The sequence below is a fragment of the Hemibagrus wyckioides genome, linkage group LG28 (assembly GCF_019097595.1).
Source record: "Hemibagrus wyckioides isolate EC202008001 linkage group LG28, SWU_Hwy_1.0, whole genome shotgun sequence".
In the NCBI taxonomy this organism is placed as follows: Eukaryota; Metazoa; Chordata; class Actinopteri; order Siluriformes; family Bagridae; genus Hemibagrus; species Hemibagrus wyckioides.
The window spans coordinates 19,726,280-19,742,033 of NC_080737.1; the positions used below are offsets into that span (position 1 = coordinate 19,726,280).

The following is a 15,754-nucleotide window of genomic DNA, read 5'->3' on the forward strand; positions in this document are numbered from 1 at the left end:
TTATTGTATTAAAGCTGCTACATGAATTCAGAATGTCATTAAAAGCTGTGTATTTGGTGTAAATATAAATTTTATTTTTGCGTAGCAGGTTGGGAAGGAAGACAGAACATAAGAGAATAAATTAATAAGAATAAATAATCCATCACGCTGTGTGAGTGTAGTCCATCTGAGACGTATCTGCTCACCGCACTGTTCTTGTCCATGGATGAGTAAAAGGGGTGCCAATACTTTGTGCAGCGAAGCAGTCTGCAGATGAACACAGTTTCTACTGATGGCAGTGTGAGGGTTAGAGCAGAGCGCCACATTCTGGAGAACCTGGGCAAGACATGATGCATTACTGCTTTGACTGTGTGTGTGTGTGTGTGTGTGTGTCTCAGTCGGACCACTCATTGACGTCCAGCTCAGACTCGTCCTCGGAGTCGCTGTACTCGACGGCGATGCGTCTGGACAGGATGGAGGCCACGTCGTTTTCTGAACATTCCCTCATCACTCGCTGTTCCTGCTGCTCCTGAACCTTCTTTAGTTGGATACCTGAACACACACACACACACCACAACATAACATAACATAACTATAAAGCAAAAATAAATCTGCAACCCTTCTGTAAAACCCACACACTCACCCATCCGTATAGCTGACAGCAAATCATTGCGCCCGTCTGTGATTGGCTGAGACTCCTTGCTCCGCCCCTCCCCTGTTCCCATCAGGTGAGACGAAGCAGGAAGTATAGGTGGAGGCCCTGGAGGGGGCGGGGTTAGAAGTGGCCCAGGAAGTGGGACAGGTGGGAGGGGGTAGGATAAAGCAGAACTGGACGGTCCAGGATTGGAAATGGGTGGGGCTGGAATAGTAGGAGGGTGAGAAGGACCAGAGCTGGCATAATATTCCATCAAACTGAGAGAGAGACCGCGAGAGAGAGAGAGAGAGAGAGCATCAATTAGGTATTAATTAGTTAATAAAAGTTAATACACATATGTATAATTTCTCTGATGTTTCTTATTACCCATAGTCTACAGGTGGAAGGGTGATGTCACCATTAACCCCGCCCCCAGTGGCCATGTGCACAGAGGAAGACGGATTTAACCTGTATCCAGTGGAAACACTATCAGCCACGCCCACTGGTCCACCAATGCTCTGGTACTCGTGCTCCGCCCCTTCACTGGAACTGGATGAGGCATGATTGAGCAAAAAGTGGGCATGGTCTGGAATGTTTGGACAGTTCGCTCTGCTGTAGAGAAAACAAGTTTTACTGATTAAATGATTCTTTATATCAGTTAACATCATTACACCTACTTACCCTGAAGCTCTAATTTTTGTACATGATGATCACTAAGATGAAGTGTGTGTGTGTGTGTGTGTGTACACTGTCCCACTGATATAAACTGTATACAACTGTATTATTTATCTACATGATTGCTTTCCTTGTGCTTGTGTTAATCCCTCTCCTCCTGATTGTCTACAATGTGTGTTTGTTTGTGTGTGTGTCCACTCCACCTGGCTTCAGGAGACAGTGAGCTATCAGACAGCGCCCCCTGCTGGACACTGTAAGGATTTCTGTGATCTGGACGCAGCTCTTTATCAAGTGCCATCATGTTCCACTCCTGACGACGATTCTGCGCCTTACGCACTTTCCGGACCTCTCGCTGTAATGTTCCATCCTCTACACTCCTCTGTTCCTGAGAGAGAGAGAGAGAGAGAGAGAGAGAGAGTGAGAGAAGAGAAAAGAAGAGTAGAGAAGAGAAAGAAGAGAAGGGAAGGGAAGGGAAGGGAAGGGAAGAGAAGAGAAGAGAAGAGAAGAGAAGAGAAGAGAAGAGAAGAGAAGAGAAGAGAAGAGAAGAGAAAGGAAAAGAAGAGAAGAGAAGAGAAGAGAAAGGAAAAGAAGAGAAGAGAAGAGAAGAGAAAGGAAAAGAAAAGAAAAGAAAAGAAAAGAAAAGAAGAGAAGAGTCTCACTCTCTGTCTCCTCCTCTCTTTCCTCTTTTCCTCTGTGTCCTGAAGCATTTTTTCCTTCCAGAGGTCAAAGAAGTAAGATGGATCTGTGTAGAACTTCATTCCGTCTACATGATCCTCTCTGTGGGGAAAAAGAGAAATCGTCCCTGTGATTAAATGATGATGATGATGATGATGATGATGTGTGTGTTTTTTTATTCTTACAGTAATTATACGATACTGTTTACTGATAGACCACATTCATGTGTGTGAATCATTTTTACTACAAATGTTTTATTACAGTTAAGATGATACAGTTTTAGGGGACAGGGGATAGGGGTTAGCGGATAGAGCAGGATTTGGATCAGGTCTAGGTCCACGCCCTGGACTTTTGGTTCTGCAGCGAGGACCAGATCCATCTCAGTAACAGAAGTATATTCCTGGTAATCCAGATTATCTGTGAAAAGGCCGAGCTCTTTGTCTCACCTGTAGGTGGAGAGCACACTGAGTGCCGGAGGTTTCTCACAGCTGCTGTACATCTCAGCTACAGGGTTGGGAATACTGATCCGGGACATGACCTGCTGATCCTCTGTGGTGGAGCTTCTGAAGGCCTTCCACATGTTCACGTCCTGCAGAGACACTGAGGCACAGAGGAATGGAGTGCACTGTAAACTCCAGCATGGAAATTTACACACAAATAAACTGAGATTATTATCAGAAATAATGTAATGAGTGTGTGCGTGTGTGTGTGTGTGTGTGTGTGTGGTTGATGATACTTCCTTGTTTTCATGCACTGTTTTTATATAGACATCTTCATGCATTTTACATTTGACTCTTGACCCTTGACCCCTGTGACTTTCCTGACCTTCCTCCACACTGGAGTCCAGCTGTGTGACTTTGACAGCGAGGCGGTCGATTCGGTCCTGCAGCGAGTTCGCTCGCATGTAAAAAGTGTTGGCTTCATTGAACAGCTCCCCGAACACGTCCTCCGCATGCTTACCTGAAAAATACATTAAAAAATTTAAATCTCTACAGAATATAAACAGGAAAAAAACAGATTTATAGATCTGCATTCATTTATTCATTTATCAATTGTTTATTTAGTTTTTATCCTATTTGTCTAAAGAAGTAATCCTTAACATGTGTGTGTGTGTGTGTCGTACTGAGGCTGCTGAGTTGGTGGATGATGGAAGACAGTGTGTTGTTGGTTACACACTCCAGCTCAGAGCCGATGCTCTCAGGGACAGGAACACGACACATATGATGAGGCTTAATGTTCCTCTTCACCAGTGGCATGGCTACGTCTCTCCCACACACACAAACACACACACACACACACGGTCGTGTGGACCTGTGGACACACAGAATTATATTCACTTATGAACAGTAAAATAGTACAGACAGAAAGTCAGACAGACATACAGACAGACAGTCAGACACACGGACAGACAGACAGAGAGTCAGACAGACAGACAGACAGAGAGAGAGTCAGAGAGTCAGACAGACAGACAGTCAGACACACAGACAGACAGACAGAGAGTCAGACAGACAGACAGACAGACAGAGAGAGAGTCAGAGAGTCAGACAGACATACAGACAGACAGTCAGAGGCACAGACAGACAGACAGACAGAGAGTCAGACAGACAGACAGACAGACAGACAGACAGACAGAGAGTCAGACAGTCAGACACACAGACAGACAGACAGACAGCAGAGGAAATGGGCTGTAATTAAAACACACATACAGATGCAGTATGTAGAAAGCGAGCGTCAGTAACAGAGATATAAAGGAGTAAATCTGCTGTCTGTAAATCTCATCATCAGAGCAGTGTGTACAGCTCAACACACTCAGCTTCTCAGGATTAAACACACACACACACACACAGATTAGTGTCAGTCATGTTCACTACATGCAGGAATCTTCTCCACAACTCTGTACTCTCCATTTCATCATAAATAAACACACACACACACACACACACACACACACATACACACACACACTTATTTACATTCCAACCCTGTATATAAATGTGTTACTTTGATTTTAGTGCTCTATTATACATTATAAAATGTCTTGTCTCTTTCATAGTGGACAGTAAAATTATATTCTCATGTTCTTCAGCTGATATTACAAAACACATACAGAATTATAAAACACTACAATCAGTACTTTATTATTATTATTATTATCATTATTATTATTATTATTATTATTATTATTATATGTACTTTGCTGTCATTTTTAGTATATTAATAATAAATAAGTATTGGAGTAAAATGAAGAGAAGTGTTTAGATAGCAGAAACTGGACACAGTACACACTTCACTCAGCTGTGATATTTTAAGACATGTTGGCGATTACAGCTGCACAGGAGATTAGTGACACACACACACACACACACACACACACTGCTCTATTAGTACGCGATATATACATTAAATAGAAGAATAACAGCTATCAGTAAGTCAGTGATTGTTGAACACTGACACAGGAAAAGCCCTTTGACCAGATCCGGCTCGGACATTAAACACAGTGTTACATAAAAGCGGAATTACGCTGGACACTTAAACACGACACCGTCATCCATCGCACACTGATATGTTTATGAATGAAATAAAAAAACTTTCTCACCAAACCCGAGTTTTACTCCCGGATTATTCCATATGCAGCTCCTGCAGCTGAGTGCTGAAGTGGGCGGGGCTTGGAATCCTGATAGGCTGTCAAGTGCGCCAATCAGTTCTCAGCATCAAAGAGGCAATCAGTATAATAAACCGCGAGGACCAATAAGGTCACAGCTCCGCGTAACAGGCGCATATATGAATATTGTGGGATTTTGCTGGTCTAAACCTCACAGCGGTGTGTGGACACTTTAAAGTGAAATTTTATCTTGTCTGAAATGACTTTAATTTTATATATACATTTATGCATGATTAATTAGTTTAAAAAACTGACTCTCTAGGTGGGAGGAGCTTCCTCTCTCTCTCTCTCTCTCTCTCTCCTGTCAATCACAGTGACCCTAGCTAATGGTGTGTGTCTGTGAGCTCAGGTGTATGTGGAAGAGGGCAGACAGCTGCTCCAGTCCACTCTGCTGTCTGTTAGTGATGGGAAGTTCGGATCGTTTTACTGAGTCGGATCTCTGAATCTCATTCAGCTAAATGAACTCATATTTTTTCGACTCATTTCGTTCATTTTGTTTATTTCAGCAGGATATAATTTCAGTGTTACGTGTTAATAGCCAATTACCTCGACAACATTACATTAGTGTTATTGACTGTAAGATATGCCGAGCCAGGAAGTGGTCACGTGATGAACGAACGAACGACTCGTGCCCAAAGCCTCCAGAGATGAACGAATCATTTCTGTTTCCGCCACAGACTGCATAGCCGAAGTCTATGAGGCTGTCACGTGATGAAAGAACGACTCGGGACATGAACTAATCATGTTTCCCGTACAGAACCGATAGGACCTATAGGAGGTCCATACAAAGTGAACGAATCATTCTCTGAGACGACTCGTTGTTCCCGAGTCATATTAAGGATTCATTCAAAATGAATGAATCGTTCACAAACGACACATCACTGGTGTCTGTTATGTATAAAGTGTATAAAGTGAGCAACACCTTAACAACGTGTCTGTGTTAGTCTTCATGCTCCCTGGTGGTAGCTGCGCCTAAGAGGGTAGATCTGGCACGTGTACGGGGGTGAATTACCTAAAACCAAATTATGGTGAAAACAGGTGCAAAATTTTAGTTGCTAGTCTTGCTTTCTAGTGAGCTCATTTGCATATTACATGTTTTAATTTCACTGTAACACATTTTATTAAAATCCCATCCTGATACAATCCAGGCAACAAGACATGAAATTGCCCGAGGTAATAATTCACACCTTTCTCAGATATTTCAACATACCACAAGAAAACATTTTTTCATTTTGCCGTTTATTTTTAAGGGCTTTAATACAGCGATTTATACAAAAAATAGCAAATTGCTAAAGGTTCAACAACACAAGGGACATCTCAGAGATGGACACGGCTGTGTGTGTGTGTGTGTGTGTGTATTTGAAGTTACTGAGTAGATCAGTAATAGCGTGCGCATAATCATTTATTTTCAATCTCTAGTATCTCAGTCTTCATAAACATCTCTAAATTTATTCACAGATACTGAAACCTCTGAGTTTGTTCTCCAGCTCTTGTTTTCACCTGGAACAGAAACACAGTAGACAGAGTTTTGTGTTATTAATAATTAACACACACACACACACACACACACACGCACACACACACACACCACGTTACCCCGTTTATTCCGTCTCTCCTTCCCACCTGCACCTCCCTCTTTCCTCCTGTGCATCGCTTCCTCTCACATTCTTCCTGGTTCTTCCTTTGAACTTGTTCTGCTGACCCATGAGGTCTAAGAGTAGGTGTGGCCAAACTCGAGCAGGCTCCGCCCCACGTTCTGTAGCGTGCGGTAGCAGTGGATCTGCTTCGTTCAGCTCGTTCCTCCGGTGTCTCACTGATGACATCACGGCCTCAGCCGAACCCTCACCGTGGACGGAAGATCTCCCGGCTTCATCGTCCATCTTGAAGAGGTCATGGAGAATCTGCAGAGCAGTGAAGGAGCTTTTCCTCACACAGATCACCCAGATGGAAGCACAGTGCTGTAAACTCATTCTGCTTTCCTCTCATCTCAATACGTGAACACCTTCACCAGTACTCCAGTAATAATTTAGTTTAGAATTATTTGTATGAATATGTTTAATTATAATTTTGTCATTTGAATATGTAATTAAGGAAAAGAGATTTAGAGCTCGAGCAGACTGAAAAGACAGAATTATGAACCATGAAGCAGGATGGAAAAGTCGAAACAAATGCTGTGAAGTTTTTTTTGTGCTCTAAAATCACAGCATGAAGTTTTTTGTGTATTTCTTAAACTTTTAAGTCACTTCAGTGGAGTTACTTACTCTGGAGTTGAGGCCTTGAGACAGCGGTTTGGATTCGACCAGCACTGAGGAGGAGAGGACGAGGAGCAGGAGAGAGGGGACCAGAGATCCAGGAGGAAGAGGAGAAATGAAGAAGAAGCCAGTCATCATCACCGGCTCTGAGACGCAGCGGAGAAAACGAATGAAAAAGAACTGAAGTTTCTAGCGAGCGCTAAACGTTAAGTGAAATAAATGTATTGAATCAAACGCTGCATCTGGAAATCTGCTTTAGCTTCTCATTTGTGAAGAAACCTGGAGGAAAAATCTGAAAATAATGGATTCATGTGAGAGGTTTTATAGTCCGAGGTTTTGGGAGATGTAATGTGACGTGAATACAACCCACGTGTTCCGATCCATTCACCACTCAGATCTGACGTACTGTTAAAAATAATATGTTTAATCCTTTAAGAGAGCAGGAGAAAGTGTAGAATTATAGAAAAGAGAGAGAGCGAGAGAGACAAAGAGACTGAGAGATATATAGATAGATAGATAGATAGATAGATAGATAGATAGATAGATAGATAGATAGATAGATAGATAGATAGATAGATAGATAGATAGATAGATTTCTTTGAATTATGAAAAAGAGGCAGACGATAGGCAGACTGAGAGAGAGAGATAGACAGACAGACAGAGAGAGAGCGATAGACAGAGAGAGAGACACAGACAGACAGAGAGAGATGGATGGATGGATAGATAGATAGATAGATAGATAGATAGATAGATAGATAGATAGATAGATAGATAGATAGAGACAGACAGACAGACAGACAGACACTACGATTAGGTTTAAACCACAGTGCTAGTTAAAGGTTAGATCACTGAACCAGTCGTGTGGTAAAAAAAAGTCTGAGTTAACATTTTTATTAATTATGAAAATGAAAGCAAACTTCAGGTGAATAAAGGGATCATGAATAAAAGGCAGGTGAAGAATACGAGTTTAGAATACGGACTGTAATAATAGCAGGAGCAGCGTTATACCCTGTGGAGTCTTTCACTCTCCTGAGTATCAGAGCGTAAAGGTGAAACACAGCTCGCTAATATCCCTGATCCACAGGAGGTTTGGATAGAAAGAACATCTGACGGATGACTGACAGCTGCTAATTACATCGTTAGTTTTATCAATTAGCACAATGAGGCTCTGTGAGCTGTGACGACTGAATACAGAACATGCTGACGCCTTCCTGAATTATTCTGATCTTAATCCTGAAAGAGTTTCATACAATCTTTGAAACTCTTCAAAGAGTTTACTGAGGATTAATAATGAAACAAGAGAAGCATGAAAGTGAGTCTGGCGAGAGAGAGAGAGAGAGAGAGAGAGAGAGACAGACAAAAAGAGAGAGACAGACAGAAAGAGAGAGACATTGAGAGAGAGACAGACAAAAAGAGAGAGAAATAAATAAATAGATAAATAAATAAATGAACAAAAAAGAATAAAAGAAAAGAAAAGAAATGAGAAAAAGAATGAAGAAAAGAGAAGAGATAAACAGACAGAACTGTAGGAGTAATAAACACTACTTGTTTGTTCAGAACGAAAAGTCTTTATTGATTTTCATCTTTATGATTAAAATGTGTATAACTGCAGGACTCAACTGAGCCTCAGTATAAAAAGTCTTTAATGAAAATAAGTGTAAATGCGAGTGTTAATGGGAGTGTTCATGCAAGTGTTACTGGGAGTGTTACTGCGACTGTTACTGCGAAAGTTAACGTGAGTGTTCAGGGCAGGAAGTGACTTGACTCATCTCAGTTCACTTTGGGATGACGGAAATCTTTCCCTGCAAACTTGGCCTTGTCTCCCAACTGCTCCTCAATTCTGTGAAAGACAGGATGGAGAGATGCTGAAGGAGTGATGAAAGAGACACATTGAAGGAAGGAAGAAAAAAAAAACTGACCTCATCAGTTGGTTGTATTTGGCTAAACGTTCTGACCTACAGGGGGCGCCAGTCTTAATCTGAGAAGGAGAGGGAAGAAGATAAAAAATAAATAAATAGGAATATAATGCAAGATGCAGAGAAAAGACAGAGAGAGGGAGGGAGAGACAGAGAGAGACAGAGAGAGAGAGAGGGAGAGATAGACAGACAGAGAGAGAGAGAAAGAGAGAGAGAGAGAGAGAGAGAGAGAGAGAGATTGTACCTGTCCAGTGCAGAGTCCGACCACCAGATCAGCGATGAAGGTGTCTTCAGTCTCTCCAGAGCGATGGCTTACCATCACACCCCATCCATTCTTCTGAGCCAGTTTGCATCTGCGCACACACACACACACACACACACACACACACAAATATGGCACGGGTTTAAATTAATTTATTTTCTTTAAATGATGTCTCATAATAAGTCCTATTGCAGAGCTGCACTAGAGAACTATATTTAACTGTATTAACAAATGAAACTAAAAAGTTGCACAAGTGGGCAGTGATGATAAGACGTACCACAGAGCTGTGGACAGGCCCTGCTGTTGGGCTGCATGATGAGGCTGTATTAATGTCAATATAAGCCCTGTTGCAGAGCTGCATGAGGTGGCTGTCTTAATAGATAATCTATTATTTTGAGGACAGGCCACATTGTGGAGCTGCACAAGGGGGCTGTATTATTTTGAGGACAGGCCTCATTGCAGAGCTGTATGAGGGGGCTGTATTATTTTGAGGACATGCCACTCTGCAGAGCGGCACGAGGGGGCTGTATTATTTTGAGGACAGGCCATATTGCGGAGCTGCATGAGGGGGCTTTAATATTTTGAGAACAGGCTGCATTGTGGAGCTGTGTGAGGGGGCTTTAATATTTTGAGGAGAGGCCACATTGCAGAGCTGCACGAGGGGGCTGTATTATTTTGAGGACAGGCCTCATTGCAGAGCTGCATGAGGGGGCTGTATTATTTTGAGGACAGGCCCATGTTGCGAAGCTGCACAAGGGGACTGTATTATTTTGAGGACAAGCTGCATTTCGGAGCTGCATGAGGGGGCTGTATTATTTTGAGGACAGGCCATGTTGCAGAGCTGCACAAGGGGACTGTAATTATTTTGAGGACAGGCTGCATTGCTGAGCTGCACGAGGGGGCTGTATTATTTTGAGGACAGGCTGCATTGTGGAGCTGCACGAGGGGGCTGTATTATTTTGAGGACAGGCTGCATTGCGCAGCTGCACAAGGGGGCTGTATTATTTTGAGGAAAGGCCTCATTGCAGAGCTGCATGAGGGGGCTGTGTATACACTCACGCCTGAATGGACTCAGTGACTGAGCCGATCTGGTTAACTTTAAGCAGCAGGCAGTTGCAGGCTTTCTTCTCCACAGCTTGCTGAATGCGTTTAGGGTTGGTCACTGTCAGGTCATCTCCTACGATCTGGATGTCCACAGAGCTTGTAAACTTCGTCCAGTTTTCCCAGTCGTCCTGGTCGAAGGGGTCCTCAATGGACTGGACTGGATCACAGATGAAAGAGTGAGAGTTAATAACGTAAGCTTTAACTTGAATAAGCACCAGTTCCTGATTTGATAACACTGACCTGGGTAATTCTTGATGAAGCTCTTATACAGATCGCCGAGCTGGTCTCCAGTGATATGGCGTTTGGGATCGTCAGGGGATTTGAAGTCCAGGTCATATTTTCCGTTCCTGAAGAACTCAGAGGCGGCGACGTCCATGCCGATGATGATCTTATCGGAATAGCCGGCTTTCTCGATGGCTGACTTTAGCAGCTCAAGAGCTGGACATCCCACACAGACACAAAGATCAGACTAGATCTACAGATAACATCCAGCACAGGGAACAAAAAGGGAGTGACCCGAGGCTTTCGGAGAGAAGAAGTGTTAATATAAACTTTCTGCCTCACCCTCGTTGTTCTCCAGGATGTTGGGGGCGAAGCCGCCCTCGTCTCCTACATTGGTGGCGTCTTTTCCGTACTTGCCCTTGATGACGCTTTTGAGGTTGTGATAAACCTCAGCGCCGATGCGCATGGCCTCGTGGAAGTTCGCTGCCCCCACGGGAAGAATCATAAACTCCTGCATGGCCAGTTTGTTCCCGGCGTGAGAGCCACCATTAATCACGTTAAACGCCTGTGGAGAGACGGATTAATCATAATATTAGGATGATTCACTGTAATTGTAAAATTATTGATTTAAGCTCACACTTTGGCTCTAATTAGAGAACACCTGATGTGACTGGTGGTCAACACTCACACTTATCTGAGAGATTAATTGGCGGTTGCCACGGACACAGACTCACCGGAACGGGCAGAATGACATCAGCGTGGCCGGCGAGGTCAGCGATGTGGCGGTACAGAGGAACACCTTTCTCCGCCGCACCAGCCTTACACACCGCCAGAGACACACCCAGGATAGCGTTAGCACCAAATTTAGCTGAGGATCAAAGAGAAACACATGACCTCCAGAACCACAGTACTCATCTCAAACATGGGATGATACACTTATTCAATATAAAAGTTATTATATACACACACACACACACTCTCACATACACTCACATACACACACCTGCGCACGCACAAACATGCATTCACACACACGTGCACACACATATACACACACGCACATGCACACACAAACACTCGTGCATACATACACACAAACTGACATGTGCACACACACTCTCTCACACACACACTCACACTTGTTCTCAGTGCCATCGAGTTCCAGCATGAGCTGATCGATCTTCTCCTGGTCAACAACACTCAGCTTCTAACAGACGACAGGACAGACGATTCACTGATTCACTCATGATTCAATTCATCAATCACTGAGCCGGTTTCTAACACTGACCGCTGACCCATCGGTCACACACGACTCGACTGTCTTAAAGTTTTCTTGTATTTATGAGTCATTTTCCTTCTTTTCTGAATCAAATCATTATTCATTCATGCATTCATTTGTCTTCAGTAACCGTTTCCATGGAAACCTCTTTTCAATATCCGAGCTGTTTGTGTGAATGTCCATAGAGGTGCGTGCTTAACTGTGTGTATGAGGAGAGGTCATTATGGGAGATGGTCAGACGCAAAGTTACGACTTTCAACAGGTCAGAAAAAAAACTTCAATTAGTTTATAAACAGGAAGTCAGTCTCACTTTCTCCAGCAGCTTGGGAGCGATGTCCTTGTTCACATGATCAACAGCTTTAGTCACACCTTTATTATAAACACACACACACACATCAAGTTCATATGTAATCAAACTGTCCTAAAGTGTCTCATTCAAAGTGCATGTCTCTGTCTCACCTTTGCCCAGGTAGCGAGTTTTGTCTCCATCTCTCAGCTCCAGAGCTTCATGGACACCTGTGGAGGCTCCGCTAGGAACCGCAGCCCTGAACCGACCTGAGAGAGAGAGAGACAGATAGACAGACAGACAGAGAGAGAGACAGACAGAGAGAGAGACTTTTTGTTTAGTGATGTGAGAATTTATTGGGTGGTTTACTGAACTGTGAATATGTGTGTGTGTGTGTGTGAGAGAGAGAGAGAGAGAGAGAGAGACCTTTGTCGGTGTAAAGGTCAACCTCCACTGTAGGGTTTCCTCTGGAGTCGAGGATCTCACGAGCGTGGATCTTGACGATGGACATTCTTGCTGCAGACAGAGCTAGAGACAGGAGAGAAGACCAAATAAACCTAACATTAATGTTACATAATGATAACAGAACTATAACTGTGAAATAAACAGAATAAAATGACCATATGAATATAAATATAGATATATGAACAGTACAGAGGGCAGTGTAATATAATCCACTGTCCTAATGTCCGGTCTCTCAATGTCACCTTGTCACACATAAAAATATCACAAACATTTAATTAATTATCACAAAAATTTAATTAAATCATAAAAACGTTAACTCTGAAGTCTGGAGCTCTTCTCTGCACCTGTGTGTGTTAATCTGTGTAAAGCTGAGGTTCCTCTCATCTTACACCAATCCTCTGTTCTCCTTAGAACCACGATCAACACCGGGCAGAGGCGGGATCTGCTCTGATTGGTCTATTGAGACAGATTCGCGCTCTGATTGGCTAATACACACTGCCACTCGTTAAATCAGGAAGTGCAATGTGATTGGTTGTATTAATAAGCGCGGTATGTGAGTGTAAAGTTTACTGTACATCACTGAGCTACTCCCTCATTATTAACACTTTTACTAGTATTATAATATCTTATTTCAGTGATTGTGTAATTATAGATCACTGCTCATTAATATTTAACATTAATAATCTATCGCTAATGTCGGTTAATAATTAATTTGTAGGGAGTATTTCTTAAAACAACTGAGAACGCTTGAGTTCTTTATTTTTTTAAACATGTTGTTAATCCTTAATAACAACTAATTATTAAACTATTAACAGTACTTTGTCAAAATAAATCAGATTTCCAATTACACACAATAATAATAATAATAATAATAATAATAATAATAATAATAATAATATACCACGCCCCCGAACGAAGAATTTTTCATTCTTAAACACATTGGACTGGGTTATTAAATGGTCTATTATAATAATAATATTAGTGACTATCATTTATAAACACAAGAGTAAAAAAATAACAAACAAAAAAAACAGTTGTATAAATCAGCATCTGTCTCTGTCCTGATCTGGACTTCATCATCTGTCTCCTTCCATCTCTCACACTCGTCCTGAAGACCTTGACATTTTACAGACCACAAATAGCTCCGAGAACTATTCCTGCGAAACACTGTACGATCGTATCACCAAACATCACTCATTATAACAAGACATGGTCAGGGTCTCCTCGTCCTCATCCTTGTCCTCCAGTTAAACATGCTGCTCTCACCTTTCATTCACTCAATAACATGAATTTAAAATCTCTTCCAGCACCAGAGCTATGATTTATACATAAACAACTGTATAGGTGACTGTTATAGATATTAGAAGAGCAGTATGTAATGTAAAGTAATGCCCCCTGCTGCCTGTGAGGTGAACTGCAACTGAAACATTGACGTGCCGTTTTCCGCGAAAACCCTGACCCAGTCTCTCTCTCTCTCTCTCTCTCTGAAAATACACTACATACCTCACAAGTTGCTCTTCAATCAAAGGGGCGGGGCTTAGAATCTGTTCTGGCTGGGGGCGGAGATACACCTCATACAAAAAAAAACTAAACTAAACTAAATTAAACTAAACTTAAAAAAAACTAACCATGTCTGAGCTGGAGGGTAAGACTGTGAAGCTCAGTAGCTTTAAGCTAGTTAATCAGAAGTGGTCAGGTTTATTAAGACATTTAAGCTACACCCTGTAGCTTTAATGGTTATTATAAACGAACTCTCTGTCAGGAAACAGCACTGATTTGTAGAACTCGGGGACTGATCCCTTTTTCCTCTCAGCTTTTATAATATAATTAACAGGAACTTCTTCATATTTACAACAAATAATAATCAGTGACTGAGAAGAGACTGGAGATTAATTAAGAACAGTTATTAATAATAAGTATTTAGCTATTATTATGAGTATATTTATGAACATTTATGACCTGCTCTTTTATTTCTTATATTTATTAACACGTGCTATTAATAGCTATTAACTATTATTACACATTGACTACGTAAAGCATTCACTATTAATAACTTTATATTTATACACACATGTGAGTGTGTGTGAGTGTACAGACGACTGATAGCAAATACTGTACACGGCATTTCACACACACATACATACACACACACATACATACACACTTGCTTTCCTGCCAGAAACTCAGTAGATCTGCAAAGAAAATTATAGTTTTGCAAACTATAACTATCTGAATATTTACACACACACACACACACACCGACTGTTTCACTTAAATAATCTCTGTACAATTCTTCTACTTCATACAGTTTGACCGCTTTCTAATCCAACTCTCAATCCAGTCCAGGTTTTTGTTTCCTCCGTCTGATCCCAGTTCCTCTATTTCCATCACCCTGTGCCGTGTTTTGATGTCAGAGCCTAAAGAAGTTTGTATTTTCCTCATCAGTGTCACCTCCTGCTCGCTTGTTAAAGGTCTGGACTGCTTTGTAGATAAAATACATTAAACACACACATCTCTGAAGCTCTTTTCTCCTGCTTCAGCCGCTCAAAAACATTAAAAATCCACTTAAATCCTGCAAACCCCTGCATGTCATTAACACACCTGCACCTCGGTCTAGTTCACATCTGGTCAATTCAATCACAAAACAATATTACCTACAAACACGAACACAAAAAACAATGTAAACACACTCACCCGAGTGTGTGTGTGTGTGTGTCTAGCTCCAAGGCTCCAGCTGAGTGCTCCTCTTGCCCCTCTGGCTGCCTATTTTAAGACGCTCCCTAATGTCAGTCATCATAAATGGATATGGCACCTCCATCAAATATGGGACCGTCTCTAAACTATCCTCCTGCTGGAAAGGTCAGGGATCAGAGTGGCCTCGAAGGCGCGTACAATCACACACACACACACACACACAAACCCAAACCTGGCCATGAAATCTCCTATCAGTGTCAATAGTGTATAGATTTAACTCATTAATTTAATTAGAATTATTCCAGAGGTCCCTTCCTAGAATAAATCCTCTAACTGGGAAAACCAGTAAACGTCAAAGGTCACTGGTGAATAAGTGGGCGGTAACATGAACCTGAAGGTCATTCCGTTATAAAGGGCAGACGGATATGACCCCGGTGCTCTTAAGGTCTGGGGTAAAATTAGATATGTGATATTTCAGGTATGTGTGTGAGTGTGTGTGTGTTTGTAATGTGACTAAGCAGGTGAACTTCAGCGCACTGCTATGAGGAATTCCAGCGAAATTACAAATACATACATCACACTGAGGTCAACCTCCACACGTTTGAGTCACGAGGCTAACACACGTAGCTAAAAATGACTTACGGTGTGT

General features: G+C 42.0%; 2 protein-coding genes across 3 annotated transcripts; both read right to left on the reverse strand.

The window, feature by feature from the left end:
* Positions 1-51: 51 nt before the first annotated feature.
* Positions 52-3,268, reverse strand: wasf3a (WASP family member 3a). 2 transcript variants are annotated; one of them, XM_058383678.1, is made up of 8 exons: positions 3,087-3,268; positions 2,789-2,923; positions 2,410-2,563; positions 1,948-2,065; positions 1,492-1,673; positions 1,001-1,222; positions 623-891; positions 52-531 (listed from the first exon to the last, which is right to left on the reverse strand). In XM_058383678.1, exons 1-8 carry the CDS (start codon positions 3,217-3,219, stop codon positions 374-376), a joined length of 1,371 nt encoding a protein of 456 aa, XP_058239661.1. In that variant the 5' UTR covers positions 3,220-3,268; the 3' UTR covers positions 52-373. The 2 variants fall into 2 exon arrangements, with proteins under 2 accessions (XP_058239661.1, XP_058239660.1); XM_058383677.1 differs by having other exon boundaries at positions 1,001-1,225.
* Positions 3,269-8,422: 5,154 nt separating this feature from the next.
* On the reverse strand, positions 8,423-15,222 carry LOC131348164 (beta-enolase). Its single transcript, XM_058382847.1, has 12 exons — positions 15,106-15,222; positions 12,373-12,474; positions 12,120-12,215; positions 11,971-12,029; positions 11,519-11,588; positions 11,116-11,249; positions 10,724-10,946; positions 10,400-10,597; positions 10,115-10,316; positions 9,038-9,146; positions 8,797-8,855; positions 8,423-8,717 (listed from the first exon to the last, which is right to left on the reverse strand). Exons 2-12 carry the CDS (start codon positions 12,455-12,457, stop codon positions 8,648-8,650), a joined length of 1,305 nt encoding a protein of 434 aa, XP_058238830.1. The 5' UTR covers positions 12,458-12,474; positions 15,106-15,222; the 3' UTR covers positions 8,423-8,647.
* Between the last annotated feature and the right edge of the window lie 532 nt (positions 15,223-15,754).

Excerpts from the sequence above, each read along its gene's own strand:
- wasf3a (XM_058383677.1), bottom strand. The coding sequence starts at position 3,219 with ATGCCACTGGTGAAGAGGAACATTAAGCCTCATCATATGTGTCGTGTT. Across the intron at positions 2,924-3,086 it reads CCACCAACTCAGCAGCCTCA|GTAAGCATGCGGAGGACGTG; the intron begins GTACGACACACA and ends TGTATTTTTCAG. Across the intron at positions 2,564-2,788 it reads GGACTCCAGTGTGGAGGAAG|TGTCTCTGCAGGACGTGAAC; the intron begins GTCAGGAAAGTC and ends TCTGTGCCTCAG.
- LOC131348164 (XM_058382847.1), bottom strand. The coding sequence starts at position 12,457 with ATGTCCATCGTCAAGATCCACGCTCGTGAGATCCTCGACTCCAGAGGA. Across the intron at positions 10,598-10,723 it reads CATCCTGGAGAACAACGAGG|CTCTTGAGCTGCTAAAGTCA; the intron begins GTGAGGCAGAAA and ends TGGGATGTCCAG. Across the intron at positions 8,718-8,796 it reads AAATACAACCAACTGATGAG|AATTGAGGAGCAGTTGGGAG; the intron begins GTCAGTTTTTTT and ends TGTCTTTCACAG.